A 19,740-nucleotide genomic window follows, 5' to 3' on the forward strand; every position below is an offset into this window, starting at 1 on the left:
CAACAAAAATACAAATAAATATGAAATAGATATGTTTGCATTCCCACTGGAAGGAAAAGCCAGAATAGGAATGTAAATTGTTAAACTTCGTTTTTTTATCTAATAATTAATTTTTTTTGTTTCAGAATTTTCTCATCCGAATCCACCGAACATTACTTATTCGTCACCAGTCATTTTTTTACGTGAATTATATGGTAAGAATAAATCCAACATGAGTCACGCAGGAGATAGTTAGCGCCAAATATGCATATTCAGCGGTTTTAGTGGCTCCCGACGAAAATTAAGAAAAATTTAGATGAAAAATAAACATCGACAAGTTATACAAATAAGATGCTAAAAATGTTCGTATAAATATATAATCAAACACGCGTTTAATATATTTTGGCAGTAAATATGTATATATATTATTGAAAAAAAAAAAAAAAAGATGTGGCTCGAGAAAGTTCTAATTGAGAAACCAAAAAAAAAACTCAAATATCCGAGACCATGCAGGAGGGCCCAGATATCGTACACTTCATCTTAGCCATATATTGCTTTGGTTTTATATTTGGAAAATAAAAAGTATTTCGAATTTTTAAAGATACAGACAGCCAATGGTGACCAAAATTCAGCTACTGAAAATATCGCATTTTGTACTTCAACTTGCACTGGCAAGTTGATACTAAAAGAAACATGTAAATCTTAGCTTCCACGTAATGAGGGTTTTGTCCTTTCACAGCTTTTCTCCACCAAATCAGGCATTTGCCAACTTTTGTGGCATGCCACTTCATTAAATTAGACACATTTTCAATATCATCATAATTTGAAAAAAAAAAAACAACGATCAAACAAGATTATCATACAAACAATAATTTTTATTTTGAAAGAGAAAGGGTACTCAGTGTTAATTTGGAAATAGCAAAAACTTGTGTGATACGATCTCACAAGTCAGTCGTATTTTGTGAGACAGATATCTTATTTAGGTCATCCATGAAAAATTATTACTTTTTATTGTGAATAACAGTTGGGTTGACTCGTTTCACAGATAAAGATTCGTGAGACTGTCTCACAAGAGACCTACTCTTTCGAATATTGTTTTTTACAATTTCTTGAAGCCAAGAAGAAAAACCAATACTTAACAAACAAATGGGATTGTAAAAGAGAATGATCAGATTTGATAGTGAATAAACATACAAACGAGCTTAATTCTTATTCAGGATGGTTGTTGGCAGCACAAAATCAGCCTCATGATGGTTCACATCCATCATGGACGTTTCTATCTAAAAATAAAAATAAAAATAAAATAAAATAATAAAATCATTGAGGTTTCTACCTAGAATATTAATCAGTTTTGTTTCATAGTGGCTAGGGTAGACTCGGAATTTCAAGGGATTTGAGTAGTTTAATAAATTTTAAAACATAGAACAAATATATTGTACATATAAGTGAAAATTGCAAATTCGTTTAAGTATATTTGTTTATTTACAATTTTGGTTCTCTATGTTGACAATTAGTTTAGTTGTTATTCTTTAAAAAATATTATTAATGATATGCGTGTCTTCTCAAGTAAAAAAAATTTTGGTCATTTATGTTGGCAATTAGTTTAGTATATTATTGATTTGCATGTCTTCTAAAGTAAAAAAATTTAATTGTTATACTTTAAGACATAGTTTGGTACATGGGATAAGGGAGAGATTGATAAATAATCTTCATTATCTCATATTTGGTATCTTTTTAAAAAGCTCGTGATAATATCATCGGCCCTTGATAAATAATTTTTTAGAAGGATAAAATGTTCCTTCTATTAGGTGTGATAATTTTAATTTAATGATAAAATACACTACAAATGACTTAATTGCCCTCAATTTATAAATGATTTTTATAAATCTATGCTAGTAGGTAGAAATTAAAATCAAATAAATATTTTTTTTTTATTTTTATATATTATATAATATGACTTGACTTGACCTTAAAAATTGATATTTGACTTGACTCACAAAATCAAGAGCTCTTTTATCATATTATATAATATATAAAATTAGGTAAAAATAAATAAATCATGCAAGAAAAAAATATGAACTGAAGCAACAACTTTGAAATTATAAAATTTATTATGATAAGGTTAATTTTGTCATTACAATATAATATATAAATTTAATCACTCTTATTAAAATCATACCAAACATTAAATATAATATCCTACATCTTATTTATTCTTAACTTATCATTATATTATATATCACATGTTTATCCTATCATGTGTATCAAATTATGCCATAAAGATTAAAAACCCGAAAAAGTCTCGGAGTGAGAATACGAATGTTAGGATAAAATCAAGATACATTTGTTAAAAAAAAAAAAGATAAGCAAGGTTAAAGTACAAGTAATTGAATGTGATTGGCAAAGCTTTGATTTGTCTTTATATTCTTTTTTAATCCATTTTTCTTCGACGATGATGAATTTTTTGGGGGTTAAAAAAGGCGTAATACGGCATTAATTATTTTATAATTGCACATTATCACATGATTATGACTCGTGCTTTGGCATTTAACGTTGTCTCGTAGGTAATGAACGACCGATTGACAACGAAATCCACGCTAATTGGATTTGTCCTATTGATCCAATCACTTTTAAGGTTGTAATTTATTGATATTTAATATTCTTTGGCCGTAAATATATATATAAAAAACACAGATTAAAAATTAGTATTTTGTATTAAACCAATGTTGCTTTTGTTTTATTTTAATTTCAAAAAAATTCAAACCATGTAATATAACATTTTTCTAATTTGATTTACTTGATTGACATTTGCAGGTTACCCTATATGGATAACTATTGCGAGTTTTTAATAACTATTGCGAGTTTCGTATTAAAAAATAAAATAAAAATATATGTACATGTCTGAATATTTTGGAGGGACGAAAAAGAAATAATACTTGAAAAAGAATATAAAATAAGAAAAAAGAACAAGATTGAGCATTGGGAAAGGTAACGATGCTTTATTATTATTTTTTAAAAAAGGAAGAATAAAAAAGAAAGAACAATTCTCTTGATTTTCCCGTCAGCCAGTGTTTGACAGGCTCTTTGAGCGGAATCCATTCAATTTTTATGCGCTCAACTTGTATCATTTTTACATCACTCACAAGTCACAAAATCAATTTAGATCATAATAAAGCTAATAAAATTAGCTTACAATTATATAAATATATATATATATATATATAACTCATTGATTTTATGATCAATTGATCCTTATCATGAAAAATAGAAATAATAGAGTAAGTCTCTTGTGAGACGGTCTCACGAATCTTTATCTGTGAGACGAGTCAACTCTATCGATATTCACAATAAAAAGTAATAATCTTAGCATAAAAAGTAATATTTTTTCATGGATGACCCAAATAAGAGATATGTTTCACTAAATACGATTCGTGAGACCGTTTCACACAAGTTTTTGCCAATATAATAAAACGATTCTTATTAGAAAACTTATAAAATGATTCTCTAGGTTGACATCTTTTGAGATTGGTCTTCTAAATAAGAAACTTGGATCTTTAATCTTGTAAATTTTATTTTTTACTTTTGATTCTATTTTACCAGATTGATTAAGTGGTATCGAATGTTTTATCATTATAATGTCACGTAAGTATTTTTTTTGATGATATATATGTATTTTTAGGGAGAAACTTATGTTAGATGACCGAAAATCAATTTTGAAAAGATTACAGCATTAAATAAACAAAGTTAAACGTTTAAAGTAGTAGTAGTTATAAATTATTTTTATAGAACAATTTTTGAAATACTTCTTACGCATAAAACACATTTATTTTAATCCTCATGACTAAATATATTGCAAGAAAACTATAGTTTAATTTTCAATGAATTTTGATAATTTTTAATATGCTAATAAAATCAAAGAATTAGGTACTATAATTAGTTGGGCATGTTTTTTTTTTTATTTTTAAGCTACATTTTCCATAATTTTTACAATTTCCACAATAATTAATACATTTTACATCAACTTTTTCTAAGTAAAAACTCAAAAATTCAAATAGTTAAGGGATTGTCAAAATTCATATTCCCTTAATTCAATGATTAACTATTTACATTCGACACTTCAACTTGCCACACTTTAATCTCTCCATCAAAGCTTCCGCTGAACACCTTTACCACCCTTTCCCCGCCATCCCCCTGCGGCGGCGTTACCGCCACCGCAGACAAGGACCTCACCGGAGTCTGGTGTCCTTCCAGCACTGTCAAACAGCAGTACTTCCCGTCGTAACCCTGCCGCCAAATCCTCACCGTCCGATCAGCCGAGCCACTCAACAGCAAATCCTGAACATTCATCAAAGAGAGTATGGCCTTCCGGTGACCCCTCAGCGCACCAGTCACCGCCATGTGATTGGCGCTATCCTCTCTTTCCCATACCAAAATGGACCTGTCGCACGACCCGGAGAAAAGAACCGACCCGTCGAGGCTCAACGCCAATGCATTCACCGCAGATTTATGCTTCTCTAAAGTAGCTATCAGTCCATGTTTCTTCTCCCCGGTTGCCTTTCCCCATACTTTGATCCGCTTATCTGCGGAACCCGTGTAGATCAAACCTTCATTTGATACAGCAACGGCGTTAATGGCGTCATCGTGGGCTTTGTTGATTGATTCCAAGCATCGGAAGTTGTGGGGTTGCCAGAATTTCAAGCTTTTATCCCAAGAAATTGAGAGCACGCGGTTTTCAATTTCCGCGAGTCCCGAAACGGCGTCATGGTGTTCGATCCAGAGGCATTTCTTGTGCCGTCGCACTTTTAGATAATTCTGCGGCAAAATGAAGTTCCGTAAACGATCTTCCAGCGTCGGTAGAATAGCAATAAGTTTGTGTTGTTTGTACATATTCATCTTCCAGACGCGGATTTTGCAGTCTTGGTGAGCAGTAAAGACTTTCCCATTCGAAAACGCGATGGACTTCACAGAACCGGATGAGTTTTTTTCGCCGTTAAAAGTGTCGACAAGGGTGTTGTCTATGATTTCGAAGACATTAATCTCGTTCCCCGAGGCGGTGTATAGGAGATTATCGTGGAGTATTAGGAAATTGATGTATGCCCGGCTGGGCTGCAGCGAGAACAGAAAGCGAGCAGCGACGGATGGAGCTAAGTCCTCCGGCGACAGGCAGAGTTTCTGGAGAGATGGAACGGAGGGGAGTGTTAGTAGGGAGAGGTTGCTCTGAAGGCTGGTTGCTGATGAAATAGAGGAGTGTGTTAGACTATCAGAACAGATACTGCTTGCTGTATCGGAGAATGGAGTTTTCGGCAGCGCTGGGACGGTGGCGGTGGATCCGGAGGAGCATGTAGATAGCCATAATCGGAGCTTCATTCCGCCGGCCGGAGAGAGAAAGAGAGAATTTTATAACGAGTGGATACAGAAAAGATGGAGGAAGAATGGGTTGCTTATATAGAAGACGACTGTTTATGGAATTATTATTATTATTATTATTATTATTATTTAAATGTCAATTTTATTAAGAGAGTTTTATTTTTAAATCCATATATCATTTTTTTTTTCAAATTCTTTTTTGTTCTAGTAATGCAAAGAAAATTGAAAAGGTCAAAAAAATGAATATAGGTTAGTTATGTGTTTCAATTTGCATGTTCGATAAATATCGATTCAGACAATTACGGAATGAAGATACAAAAAGACCCTTGCATTTATTTGGTTGCACAATATTTGATTTACGGAGGTTGCAGGTATAAAAATGTACTGATTTATGTAAAAATGACAAAAAAAATATAATTTCTAAAAATACGGTGATTGTAGGTAGATACTAATTTGACTGTCCGTTATAATCTCTTAAACATATATGATTCCAAAACGGAAAAAAAAAAACTATTGAAATTTGAATACTAAACCCATGACATTGTTTATATTTCAATAAACGGTAGGAATTTACAAGACATAAATTATAAGTTATAAAGTTGCTTAAACCTAAAATGATAAGACCTAGAATGCTAGAAAATATACTGAAATACTTGAAAACTAGTGTTTGAATATTGAAACTCAGTAGAGAGTATTTGCAGATTCTTTGTGCAGAGTTGTGTGTCCCCTCTATGTTGTCGATGTCCCTTTTTCCTCACACAGCGCCTATGCGAGATTCTTCTTCATTCTCCCAAAATCCACGTTCTTCCGTTTTTCATTCCATGATCTCTCTCTTTCCTCCCACGATCTCCTCCCTTTTCAGCGCCTTGTGATCGGTTTGAATCGATAAAAATTTGATGTGCCGTGAGCTTATATAATTTAAATGAGCTTTATAATTTAATAATTTTAGCCCAAATATTATTATAAGCGAAGAAAACTAGAATTCGAGTGAAGGAACATAGGCTGGTGGAGGTTAATAACGTAATTTCGTGTTTACATTTTTAAAGTTCATCGAAGGAGTGTCATTGGAATAATCTCCCGAGCCGAAACAAATACCCAGTTGGTTCTTACTAAGCTACTAACATTCCCTATTTCTTTAAACCAGTAATCCATGTTCACGATAATTTTTCCGATTTTAATTGATATTCGAAGCTCGTTTGTTCTATTTCCGTACTGCATACTCGTTAAAAATATTCATAAATAAAATACAAGTTTCGTTCGAAGTAAATTTTGACTCTACTATTGCATGAACACTCAAATGACGGATATTCGGATCCAATTATAGATGCATCTCTCAATTTATTCTGTGTCAAAATGTTTAACTAGATTGATGATTTTAATCATTTACACATTTACCACATAAATAAGGGTCGTATTTACATTTTTAGATATAAAGCTGTCAAAATAGATAAGTTTGTCGGTTTAACCTGACCCGTTATATAAAATAGGTGAATTGAGTTGATAATTTCTTAATCTACAAAAATGGTGGCCCGGCTCGCTAAACTGACACAATTGACTAGCCTAGCCCGTCGCATTAACCTACATGTTACGACTACTAATTTTGGAGTGGTAGGAAAGGATAAATTTGAAATAGGAAAATTTCCCTAAATATTAGTTTTGTAAGAAATTCTCCTTTAATGTATTAATAGATAATTGTTGTGAAAAAGTAAAAATTTATGGTAAAAAGTAAAAATCTCAAACTCTCAAAATTTACCAAACTACACACTTTATAATATTTTTCTCTCTACTCAATTGTGATTTTCTTCACAAATGAGATATCTATTTATAGGAAATCTTTACAAATAATCCAAAAATAAAATACATCATTACCTACATCATCACACACTAATTTTCAATATTTACAACTCTTATTTTCAATATTCAAATATTCAACATTCAAATATTCAATACACACATTTTAAATATTATTTTCCAATACTCCCCCTTGTGATGATGATCATGATACGATGATGTCTTCATTACGTGTTTTTGTACTGCCTCGTTAAAAACCTTACTTGGAAAAACCCATTGGGATAAAAATCATAGTAAGGGAAAAAGAGTGCAGTCACGTAAACTCTCCCTGATGTTGACATGAACAATTCTTCACAAATTTCGTAGATTGCGCATCCCAATATTATATATGTGCTTTCTGAATATTGACGTAGGAAGTGCCTTTGTGAAGAGATCTGATGAGTTTTCACTTGATTGAATGTGACGAACATCAATACATCTATTCTTCTCAAGCTCCTTGGTGAATGCGAAGAACTTAGGAGGAATATGTTTAGTTCTGTCGCTTTTTATGTATCCTTCTTTCATTTGAGCAACACATGCAGCATTATCTTCATATAGTATCACATGCTTCTCATCAGATGATAATCCGCATGAAATTTGGATATGTTGGGTCATTGATTTTAACCACACACATTCACGACTTGCTTCATGTAGTGCAATAATCTCGGCATGATTTGATGAAGTTGTTACGAGCGTTTGTTTCTGAGAACGCCAAGATATTGCAATGCCTCCACGAGTAAATACATATCCAGTTTGGAAACGTGCCTTGTGTGGATCAGATAAGTATCCAGCATCAGCATAACCAATTATACTTGGATTAGCATCTTTTGAATACAAAAGTCCCAAGTCTGTCGTTACTCGTAGATAACGGAATATATGTTTAATTCCGTTCCAGTGTCTCTTTGTTGGATATGTGCTAAATCTTGCCAACAGATTCACGGCAAAAGATATATCAGGCCTTGTACAATTTGTAAGGTACATAAGGGCACCGATGGCACTTAGATATGGTACTTCTGGACCAAGAATATCTTCATCATCTTCACATGGACGGAATGGATCTTTTTCTATGTTTAATGATCTAACAACCATTGGAGTACTTAAAGGATTTGCTTTATCCATATTAAAACGTTTAAGGATCTTTTCTGTATAATTTGTCTGGTGAACAAACATTCCACATTCTTTTTGTTCAATTTGTAAACCCAGACAATACTTGGTTTTTCCAAGATCCTTCATTTCAAATTCTTCCTTCAAGTATGACACAACTTCTTGAATTTCTTTATTCGTTCCAATGATGTTTAAATCATCAACATATACAGCAATAATTACGCATCCGGATGTTGTTTTCTTAATGAAAACACAAGGGCATATTGAATTATTTACATATCCCTTTTTCATCAAGTGATCACTTAGTCGATTATACCACATTCGACCTGATTGCTTTAACCCATATAATGATCTTTGTAATTTCACAGAATAACATTCCCTGGGTTTTGAACTTTGTGCTTCAGGCATCTTAAATCCTTCAGGGATTTTCATATATATATTACTATCAAATGATCCATATAAGTAAGCTGTAACAACATCCATAAGACGCATTTCTAAATTTTCAGATACCGCCAAGCTAATCAAATACCGAAACGTAATTGCATCCATCACAGGAGAATACGTTTCTTCATAATCAATTCCAGGCCTTTGAGAAAAACCTTGTGCAACAAGTCGAGCTTTATATCTTACTATTTCATTTTTCTCATTTCGCTTTCGAATAAAAACTCATTTGTATCCAACAGGTTTTACACCTTCAGGTGTAAGGACTATAGGTCCAAAAACATTACGTTTATTTAGCGAATTTAATTCAACCTGAATGGCATCTTTCCATTTTATCCAATCCTGCCGATTTTTACATTCACCAAAAGATTTTGGTTCATGATCTTCGTTATCATTTATGATGTCGATTGCCACATTATAAGAAAATATATCATCAATTTCATCTATATTTTTTCGGTTTCATATTTTTCCAGTATTAATATAATTGATAGAGATTTCATGATTCTCGTCAGTTTGTGGTTCTGACAGAACATTTTCATCATCATGTGTTTCTTCAGGAACACCATTCTCTATTTTGTGATCATCATGTGTTTCTTCAGAAACGTCATTCTTTATTTTGTGATCATCGTGTTTCTCTATGAATTTTCTTTTTCGAGGATTTTTATCCTTGGAACCGACTGGCCTTCCACGCTTCAGGCGTTTAATGACATCATGAGTATCTTCCATTTGTTTCTTTGGAATTTCAATTCGAGCAGGGGCATTTGCAGCATGTATATATGATTTAGTTACCCCTTTTGTGTCAGCAAATGCATCTGGTATTTGATTTGCTATTCTTTGCAAGTGTACAATTTGTTGTACATCCTTTTCACATTGTTTTGTTCTTGGATCCAGATGTAACAATGATGATACATACCATGTAATTTCCTTTTCGGTATATTTTTGTTCTCCCCCTAACATTGGGAAGATTTCCTCATTAAAATGACAATCAGCAAAACGTGCTGTGAACACGTCGCCTGTCTGAGGTTCAAGATATCGAATGATTGATGGACTATCATAACCGATATAAATTCCAACCTTTCTTTGAGGTCCCATTTTCTTTCGTTGCGGTGGTGCAATAGGCACATACACCATACATCCAAAAATTCTCAGATGAGAAATGTCTGGTTCTTTACCAAATGCAAGCTGCAATGGGGAGTATTTATGATATGCACTTGGTCTGATGCGAATTAATGAAGCAGCGTGTAAAATTGCATGTCCCCATATAGAAATAGGGAGCTTTGTTTTCATAATCATTGGTCTAGCAATCATTTGCAGACGTTTAATCAATGATTCAGCCAATCCATTCTGTGTATGTACATGAGCAACAGGATGCTCAACAATGATTCCCATAGACATACAATAATCATTGAAAGTTTGGGAAGTAAATTCACCAGCATTATCAAGTCTAATTTTCTTGATTGTATAATCGGGAAATTGATTCCTCAATTTTATTATTTGAGCAAGTAATCTTGCAAATGCAATATTTCGAGTTGATAATAAACATACATGTGACCATCTGCTGGAGGCATCAATCAATACCATAAAGTATCTGAATGGTCCACATGGTGGATGGATTGGTCCACAAATATCACCCTGAATACGTTCAAGAAACATTGGTGATTCAGTTTGGATTTTGACTGGTGATGGTCTTATAATAAGTTTTCCAAGAGAACATGCTTTACATTGAAACTTATTATTCTGAAAGATCTTCTGGTCTTTCAGTGGATGACCATGTGTATTTTCTATAATTCTTCGCATCATTGTTGAACCAGGATGTCCCAATCGATCATGCCAATTGGTTAATATCGAAGAATTATCAACTACCATGTTTGATTCAACGGGACTTATATGTGTATAATGCAATCCAGTAGGGAGCATTGATAGTTTTTCAATCACATATTTCTTTCCTGATTTATATGTGATAAGACACATATATTTCTCATTCCCTTCATTCATTGTTTGAGTATCATACCCATGGGAATATATATCATTAAAACTCAACAAATTTCTTTTCGATTGTGGTGAATATAAAGCATCATTGATTAAAAATTTTGTACCATTAGGTAACAAAAATTGTGCTTTACCACATCCTTTAATCAAGTCTACAGGACCTGATATTGTATTCACCGTTGTTTTTGTTGGTTTTAGTTCCAAGAAATATCTTTTATCTCGGAGGATAGTGTGCGTTGTACCACTATCGGGTATGCAAACTTCAGTTTTGCTCATAGCATTTTCCATATTTGAACTTCAAAAAAAATATGCAATGAAATAAATTACTTGCAATATATATTTAAATATAACACAAATCATAATTATACAATAAAACATTATTCTATGAATACATGAAAAATAGATTATTGTACATTTATATTCTACCATTATATTGTTCATTTTCAGAGAAATCGTTGAGAAAATCTGCAGCATCAATATTGTTCATTTCTATCCCACCAACATATTGATCATTTCCAAAGAAATCATTCATAAAATCACCAGCATCAAAATGAGTTGAATCACTCAAACGGTCACTGCGTTCAGTGAAGTTGGTCTCCTTTTCTTTCCCCTTTAATGATTCTTTATAAAGTTTACAAAGGTGCTCAGGGGCTCGACAAACTTTGGACCAATGTCCTGGAATACCACATCTGTAACAAGAACTTTCATATCTTTTTGAGTGCTTCTCATTAACACTTGTATTCTCATGATGCCTTTTCTGTGGATGATTTGGGACGTTCTTTTGAGATGAGTTATAAAAATAACTATCTCGATTATTTTCAAAACCACGGCCTTGACCACGACCACGGCCAATTCCACGTCCACGTCCACGTCCACGTCCACGACCTCGACCTCGACCTCGACCAAAACCTTGTCTTTGAATTTGATTTTGGTTTCCAGGTTTAAATTCATTTTTACTTACAGCATTTACTTCTGGAAATGCTGTTGATCCAGTGGGTCGGGACTGATGATTTCTCATTAATAGCTCGTTGTTTTTTTCCGCCACAAGAAGACAGGCGATGAGTTCAGAATATCTCGCGAATCCACGTACTCTATATTGTTGCTGTAGAGTAATATTTGATGCATGAAACGTGGAAAATGTTTTTTCAAGCATCTCAGATTCTGTGACCTCATGTCCACAAAATTTTAATTGCGAGATTATTCTATACATCACCGAATTGTAATCACTGACTTTTTTAAAGTCTTGGAATCTCAATGTATTCCATTCATCCCGGGCGGTCGGAAGTATAACTTCTCTTATATGTTCGAATCTTTCTTTTAATCCCTTCCACAAAGCCATGGGATTTTTTTCAGTCAGATATTCACATTTCAATCCATCGTCGAGATGTCGACGCAAAAATATCATGGCTCTTGCCTTTTCTTGTGACGTGCATATGCCATTTTCTTTAATGGTCTCGCTTAGACCCAATGACTCAAGATGCATTTCTACATCTAGAGTCCATGGCATATAATTCTTTCCCGTGATGTCGAGCGCAACAAATTCGAGCTTTGTTAAATTTGACATGGTGGTACTAAAAAAAATTACGATGCATTTTATTAGTTAATAATTATTGCAATACAAAGTAACGGATAAACAATAAGTACAAGTATTTGTAAAAATAAAGAAAACGCACGAGGAGGATATTCTCCGATAAATACAAGACTCGTGAGTATGACAACCAAAATAATTAAAAATATCCTTGAGAAAGCCATCTTCTTTTTTCTTCGAAAAATTTGATGATGAATAATTTTTAGAGAATAAGAGAAAGTTGTAGTGATGGAATGTGTTTGTGAGATAATATTTATAGGGCAAAAACTAGCTGTTTTTTACCATTTATGACCGTTGGGGTACAAAAAAAATAAAGGTATGTATTTGTATAATTTTATGGTAATAATATGATATATATAATATTAGACATGTTTAAATAATTATGTATATCATATCATAATATTATAATGAGTGTCATAATTTATTTTGTTTAAAAACCTTATAGGCTTTTATACTTGTCGTATCCCTTACCGGGAGTGTGGGATGTCGTCTTAACATCCTCCCAGGATTTATAACAAGTTTATGAAAAATTTATTTTTATTATTTCTAATAATAACATTATATTGTATATTAAATAAATACACAATAAATAAATAACAGTAAAATAAATATAATTATTTTTGTTACCTTTTTCTTCTGTTTGGAGCTTGGAAAAGTATGCAGGACTTTTAGAGCTTCGTGCTGATAACGTGTTGTGAAAAAGTAAAAATTTATGGTAAAAAGTAAAAATCTCAAACTCTCAAAATTTACCAAACTACACACTTTATAATATTTTTCTCTCTACTCAATTGTGATTTTCTTCACAAATGAGAGATCTATTTATAGGAAATCTTTACAAATAATCCAAAAATAAAATACATCATTACCTACATCATCACACACTAATTTTCAATATTTACAACTCTTATTTTCAATATTCAAATATTCAACATTCAAATATTCAATACACACATTTTAAATATTATTTTCCAATAATAATAAAAATATGTTCAACTTTATGAGAAAGACATAATTGCATCATAAGTGGGTGAGAGGATCCTGGGCACCACATAATGTGGAGACACCATAATTTTTTTTAAATGTATTCATTTCCTCTAGACAAACAAGATTAAATCATAGGCTTAAAACCACTTTTTTTTTTTTTTTTTTTTTTTACTTAAAACCACTCGTTATTGAGTTAATTTGTAAAATGATATCCATCAATTTTTTAAAATTCATCACCTTCATCAACTACAAGTACGTAAGAGCCTGTATAATGGACGAGGCTTAAAATTTGTCACTTTTAGGGACTAAAAATACGTAAGAGCTTGTACTGACGATGAAGTGGCTTCCTCGCCTCATTTCCATGGTGCGAGGATTGCTCCTTGCATGATGTTTTAGGCGGGCGTTGCGCGGGTTTTTTTCGAGCATTGAAGTTTCACTTGCATTTTTTTAAATGATAAAATCCAACGACAAGATTAATATGATCATTTTAAATAAATAAAATAATTAAAAAAAAATTTGAAAAAAATAAAAGAGTGGCTGGAGAGATTTGCTTGTTGTAAATCAACGATCATAATAATCTAATTTTAATTTTTTTAAAAATAAAAATCATTAAAAATAGGAAAATTGATTATTCTAGTTTATTTCAAAGTCATAATTTTAAAAATGATCTTCTTTATTACACATTTTGCATTATGTCTTATTTAATTAAAAAAAATCCTAAAATACAATTTTTCTATGAACACACATGTTCCATTTTCGTGATTCATTTGTTTAATTATCTATTATTTCTCTTTAAGAGTTGATTTAACATTTGTTCTATTTTATTTAATTTATAATATATTAATTTTTTTAATACTACCTACTTATATCAATAAACATATTTTAATAAAATTATGAATTGTTAGTTTGAATTAGTGCATATGAAACCACCAAGGTTATAATATTTTAATTACGATTGTTGCTAATATAAAATAATATAAACAAAATCACCAATCACCATTGTTATGAAACGTAATAATTACGTCAATGTGAGTTTACACAAATATAAACAAAAAATCTGATGGTCTCAATTAAGTTTCTACTTTATTCCATGATAACAGTTTATGAGTATGCACAACAAACCTTCAAAAAAATAAAATGCATAAAAATGATACTCGACAAAAGAATTATCTCAAATTATCACCACTCTATGTCCAAATGCATGGAATTCATAAGATTATTCGAGAAATTGCGAAAATCAAATAAAGAGTTTGAGATAAAGAAATTGATGGTGAATAGAGTTTCAATGATAGGGGATATCTATGTAATTTGATATGATAAAAAGATTATTTTGGTAAATTAATTTAACTGAAGACTAAAATTGATTATAGTAATGGTGTGAAGTCTATTTAAGAAAATCTCCCATAAAAATATATTAAAAATCTAAAAAAATATATACAATGCTAAAAATCTCCCACAGCTATATTATACAATCTTCTATAAATTAATTTCAAAAAATCAAAATATAAAAAAATTAATATTCCATCATGAAAAACTAATATTTCAAATCATCTCTGCAACATCATCTCACATTTACAAAACTATGAGATGAAATCATCAACGTTGATATTAGCATGAGATTCTCACAAACATCTTCATTCAGTCATACCGTTGAATATGCTTAATGTAACATTAACAAGTTTAAAGCCAAATGAATTTTTAGCCTATTATATTTCTTTTCTGGAAGTGCACCTCATAAAAATTTCTCAATGAGACAAATATTATTTACTCGTAAAAATTTCTTTTCTCAAGGGTGTCAGCATCACCAAGATGATCTCAATTTCGAACATCAATGAAATCACTAAACAAATATGGTTATATAAACTATGCAGGCTTAAGTATATGTCGCAATCATTTGTCTTTATATTTGTCCTCCTGATACTTGTACTCCTCTTTCTCCGCAGTAAGTTTTGCATCCATCCTTCAACGAACTGAATTTGTCGAGAATTTTGTCAAAAAAAAGAGAGAAAAGAACTGTGTTTTTTAATGCAGTGAATCAAGAAAGGGCATACCTTAAGAATTCATGAGCATTAGCAAGTGTTGCAGCTTTGGTAACTTCGGATTCTGTTGCGTTCTCCATGCTGTATACTCTGTTTTCATATACGGTTCCGGTAAAAAGTACATGTTCTTGGCTAATCAATGCTATGTGTGATCTCAAGTCTCTCAAGTTGTAGTTTTTGACATCTTGATGATCTATTAGTACCAATCCTTTTATGGGATCATAAAATCTTTCAATTGATCCTATAACCGTGGATTTGCCCCCAACCACTTTGTCCCACAAGTGCCACCGTCTTTCCTGACTCAATCTTGAGACTAAGTCCTTGAAAGATAATTACATCAGGCCTAGAGGGATAGGAAAAATAAACGTTGTTAAACTCTATGCTGCCTTTTAGTCCTTTCTTGACCTTGATACCCTCGGGTTCGTCTGGCTCAATCTCACTTCTCCTGTCCAATATGGTAAAGATAGATTTTACAACATTGCTACCTTATATCTGACGACATGTTCCTGCATCTGCAATGTTCTTACCGGTGCTCAGTAGGATGAAAAATGCTTGAAACATATGCTCTGAGCTCGCTAATCCTTTGTTCATTAGTCGTCCTCCATACCAATATGTTAAAGCTATTGAAGCTGTCGTAAGAAATTGGGAAATGAACAAGCCTATCCCCGAAAACCAATATTGTTTTACGCTCTCTGTTTGTGGCCTTTAAGTGTTTCTGCAAAGAGGGCGACGATTTTCTTTTGAGAGGAAAAAAGCAGTGATTGTTCTGTGGTTAACCACTGCTTCACTTACTAGCTGGCTACCTTGATTTTGTGCCTTTTGTGCCCTTTCTCACATTCCTTTCATCGGCACACTTTTTGAGCAAAAGCTTGCTATGATAAATGGTTGTATAGCGATCACCACTATCAAAACTCTCCACGTAATAATTAGCCCAAGTGTGAGCCACAATCACCACCATCAAAACTCTCCACGTAATAATTAGCCCAAGTGTGAGCCACAAAAGCACTTGTAAATACCTAAACTAGTAAAGACATTCGATCTCCGAATAGGAATCGAACCACACTGGCTTCTGTGGCCAAACGAGAACAGATTGCAGCACTTGTGTTCTGGCCCTGATCAAACAAGGAGACCTCGAAAGTGAGAATATTTTCAAGAACTTTTTCGGGAATCCTCTTTGTTAGTCATTCTCCCATGACTGCGAAATTATAGTGTTGGATTACATTGCCAAAGAAGCTGTAACACCTATAGAAAAGAAGATCAGGAAGAAAATTTTGGTATGTGATTTTATTTTTGATTTGTCATCTGAAAAGAGACTACGGATCCCAAGAAACAAGCATTAACAGGCCTGGACTGCTCCATAGCTTGCTGCTCCCAAACATCCAAGAAATGCTCTTCTCCATTCAGGTGCATTCATTTTAAGTAAGCGCCAAGCGGAAATATCTTGAGAATATGAATAATCTGTCTTTTCATCGTCACTGTCATAATATGAAAGCATGCGTATCGAGGAACCACGCTCATGGTTAAAGCAGGGATAAATGGCGAAACAGGACTGCTTTGCCAGCTTGATCTTACACTGTGGTAAGATTTAGGAGTATAATCATGCATCATGCCTTTCTTGTTTTTCTCATGTTTCTCAACTGTGAAACGGTAAGGCTGGATGCCTCATTTTGCATTTTCACTAGTCTTTGAGTAAACTCCATTGTCCCGGATTTGGATCAGTTTATCGCGTGAAACAGACTCTTATTTAAGTCACTTAATACAAAAAATATTATTATTCATGTCAAAAATATTACTTATTATTATAAATGATTAAATCTACCGAATTAGAATTATAACCCAATCTGAAACCGAATTTAACCCCACGGGGACATAATTGAAATCAAATTTTTTTCCCAACCATTATTATGTAACAATTAATATGTAAAAATTAAAGCTGAACTAAACGACGTCGTACTCGTGGTTTTAACTCGCCAACGAACCCAAAAAAAAAGGCAATTTACGGCAAATTCGATTTCCATCTTCCACCTGAGAGGATTTGCGTGTTGAATTATCCAGATTTCGAACATGGTGAAAGTGGCGACTTTCTTTGGTATGACATTCGCAGCCTTCGTTTTTTGGCAGACCATGGATAAGGTCCATGTCTATATTGCCCTTCGCCAGGACGAGAAGGTGTGTTATACGCTCGCAGGGTCTCTGAATCTGTATGCCATTGATTTTTTTGCTTTTTTTTAGCTTGAATTTTGATGGGTTTCTGGTTTTATTTGCTATAACTTGTTTTTTGATGCAATAAGTATCACTTCTCTGCTTTAGGTTTTGGATTCGGGGGTTTCTTTTTCTTGAATGGTTTCCAGTTTCTTTCTATTTGAATAATGCATTTCTTTGTCCTACTTGGTCTATTAGAAATGGAATTAAGAGATTTTGGTTTCTTTAATGCTTATATATATCGTAAATTGAATTCTTAATCCATAACAATGGCATTTTTGGTTTGTAAGATATTGGTTTTATGTGATGTTGTACTAGAATTGGGGAGCAAAAAGTCCTGCATTCGATCTAAAAAAGCGAGATTTTACAAGTTTTGAACTCCATTTATGAAGCTTCGTGTCAAGACACTGTTAATTGTAAAGTTATTCAGTGATCCGAGTTCGTTTCTTCCTTAATGTATTGCTGTAATTTTAGAAGGAGAAAATGGAGAAAGAAGCTGAGATAAGGAGAATGAGAGAGGAGCTATACCAACAGCAAAGAGAAAAGGACTCTCTTGCCTAAACTGATACGAGGTTGATCTGCAACCGAAGGCATGACGACCATTTATGATCAGTTGTTTGAATTGTAAAACCATCTTTCTATGTTCAATTCTCATAAGGATAACTATCTTACGAGACATATTTTGTGAGCATGTACTTTCTTTTTGAATCTTTCAAGCAATTGTTAAGTTTTTGCACTTGATGGCACTGTACATCCAGTTACTCAGAAGTGGCTTTAAAATGATGAATAAGAAAATTTCTGTGTTAATTGATTGATACTTTTTTGTTGGAAAAGCCAACTATCTTCTTGTGGTATGTGAATCTGTGTGATTCCTGTTCCCTGGCTATTTCATTGCACGACTACCTGACTATCTTTTTTGCATGGTTAAGGACTTAAGGTTTTATACCTCTTCTGCTGCATTCAATTTTTTTTCTATACACGTCTTAATCAGCATATGTGATATTCATTGTTAGCACATGGGTTTGAAGATTAGTGGCTATGCATGTCAAAGACGAGGAGTCATTTTTCACTTAGGAATTCACCTTTGCTTATACTGTTATCTTTAGGTTTAATCTAGTGTACACTTTATCCATGGATATGCGTGTCAAAGACGAGGAGTCATTTTTCACCTAGGAATTCACCTTTGCTTATACTGTTATCTTTAGGTTTAATCTAGTGTATACTTTATCCGCTCCATATAAAGGATTAGAGCTAAGAAAAAGAGTAAAAGAAAGTGATTTCTTTATTATCATTGTAATTGTAGTATCGTACCCTTTTTTTATGTTTCATATGTAATACATTTTATTGCAAGTTTCATTTTACCATTTTAAGCTGTGTGTCGTTTTATCTTCTGCAAATTATGACTTTCACCAGAATGTGGATATACGTGTGTACACGTTTGTAGCAGAGTCAATGTCCTTAACATCATAATTACTTTGATAATTGGACATCGGTGAATTAGTTATACGAGCCATTGTCCCAAAACCTCGTTGTGAATCTCACCCATTGATGCAGGATTTGATTCGTGTTACATGCTTATGACTCTAGGTAGCAGTGCTCATGATGGAGTAAAATTTTTAAGAACACATGATACATTGCTGAATGTGGAGATGATCCTGATGTGTTTTTTTGTGCCTCCATTTGATGCTGGTGAAAATATTCATTCATGCATATACTTTTCCAGTGTTCTCTGTTCGATGCGATTGGATAATTCGTTAGGGTTGATTAAAATTTATGGCCTTCTCTCTACATCTATTTAAAAAGGTAGGCTTCAATGTAGTACCTCGTATGTTTATTGAAGCCAATTTTTTGAAATAAATGTGGAGGAAAATCCATAAATTGGCATTTCTATTCTGTTAGCTGTAATCTTGTTACTCTCTGCTCTCAGAAATTTTATTTACTTTCATTTACCTATTGTTATCCGGTTGTGGTGATTATCAGTCCTGTCTCGGACGACCTCAAAACCACCACCAAACTTTTTTTTAGTTAGGGACGAGCTTTGTTATCATTGGATCTCAAACCTGAGATTTCATCTCATCAAATTGGCTATAAGTCATCAGCAAAACCATCACCACCAAATTAGATCTAGATTGATGATGTTTTAGTGTACAACCATTTGTATTACATCTCTATTGGGAGATACGTGTGAATCAAGTAGACTCTCTAGTTTTTGTTTCG

General features: G+C 32.9%; 2 protein-coding genes across 2 annotated transcripts; one reads left to right on the top strand and one right to left on the bottom strand.

Moving 5' to 3' along the window:
* Positions 1–4,027: 4,027 nt before the first annotated feature.
* LOC142522478 (protein JINGUBANG) lies at positions 4,028–5,405 on the bottom strand. The gene has a single exon (XM_075625903.1). The coding sequence runs from the start codon at positions 5,344–5,346 to the stop codon at positions 4,075–4,077; it is 1,272 nt and encodes a 423-aa protein (XP_075482018.1). The 5' UTR covers positions 5,347–5,405; the 3' UTR covers positions 4,028–4,074.
* An 11,866-nt stretch (positions 5,406–17,271) lies between these two features.
* On the top strand, positions 17,272–18,338 carry LOC142523393 (uncharacterized). The gene is made up of 2 exons (XM_075627175.1): positions 17,272–17,490; positions 17,998–18,338. The coding sequence occupies exons 1-2, from the start codon at positions 17,386–17,388 to the stop codon at positions 18,082–18,084; spliced, it is 192 nt and encodes a 63-aa protein (XP_075483290.1). The 5' UTR covers positions 17,272–17,385; the 3' UTR covers positions 18,085–18,338.
* Positions 18,339–19,740: the final 1,402 nt, after the last annotated feature.

This window comes from Primulina tabacum, chromosome 13, assembly GCF_025594145.1.
Source record: "Primulina tabacum isolate GXHZ01 chromosome 13, ASM2559414v2, whole genome shotgun sequence".
Taxonomy (NCBI): Eukaryota; Viridiplantae; Streptophyta; class Magnoliopsida; order Lamiales; family Gesneriaceae; genus Primulina; species Primulina tabacum.

What these genes read in the sequence shown, in the direction of transcription:
- LOC142522478 (XM_075625903.1), bottom strand. Translation starts at nt 5,346, where the DNA reads ATGAAGCTCCGATTATGGCTATCTACATGCTCCTCCGGATCCACCGCC.
- LOC142523393 (XM_075627175.1), top strand. Translation starts at nt 17,386, where the DNA reads ATGGTGAAAGTGGCGACTTTCTTTGGTATGACATTCGCAGCCTTCGTT. An exon ending in CCCTTCGCCAGGACGAGAAG is followed by an intron (nt 17,491 to 17,997) that starts GTGTGTTATACG and finishes CTGTAATTTTAG; the next exon opens with AAGGAGAAAATGGAGAAAGA.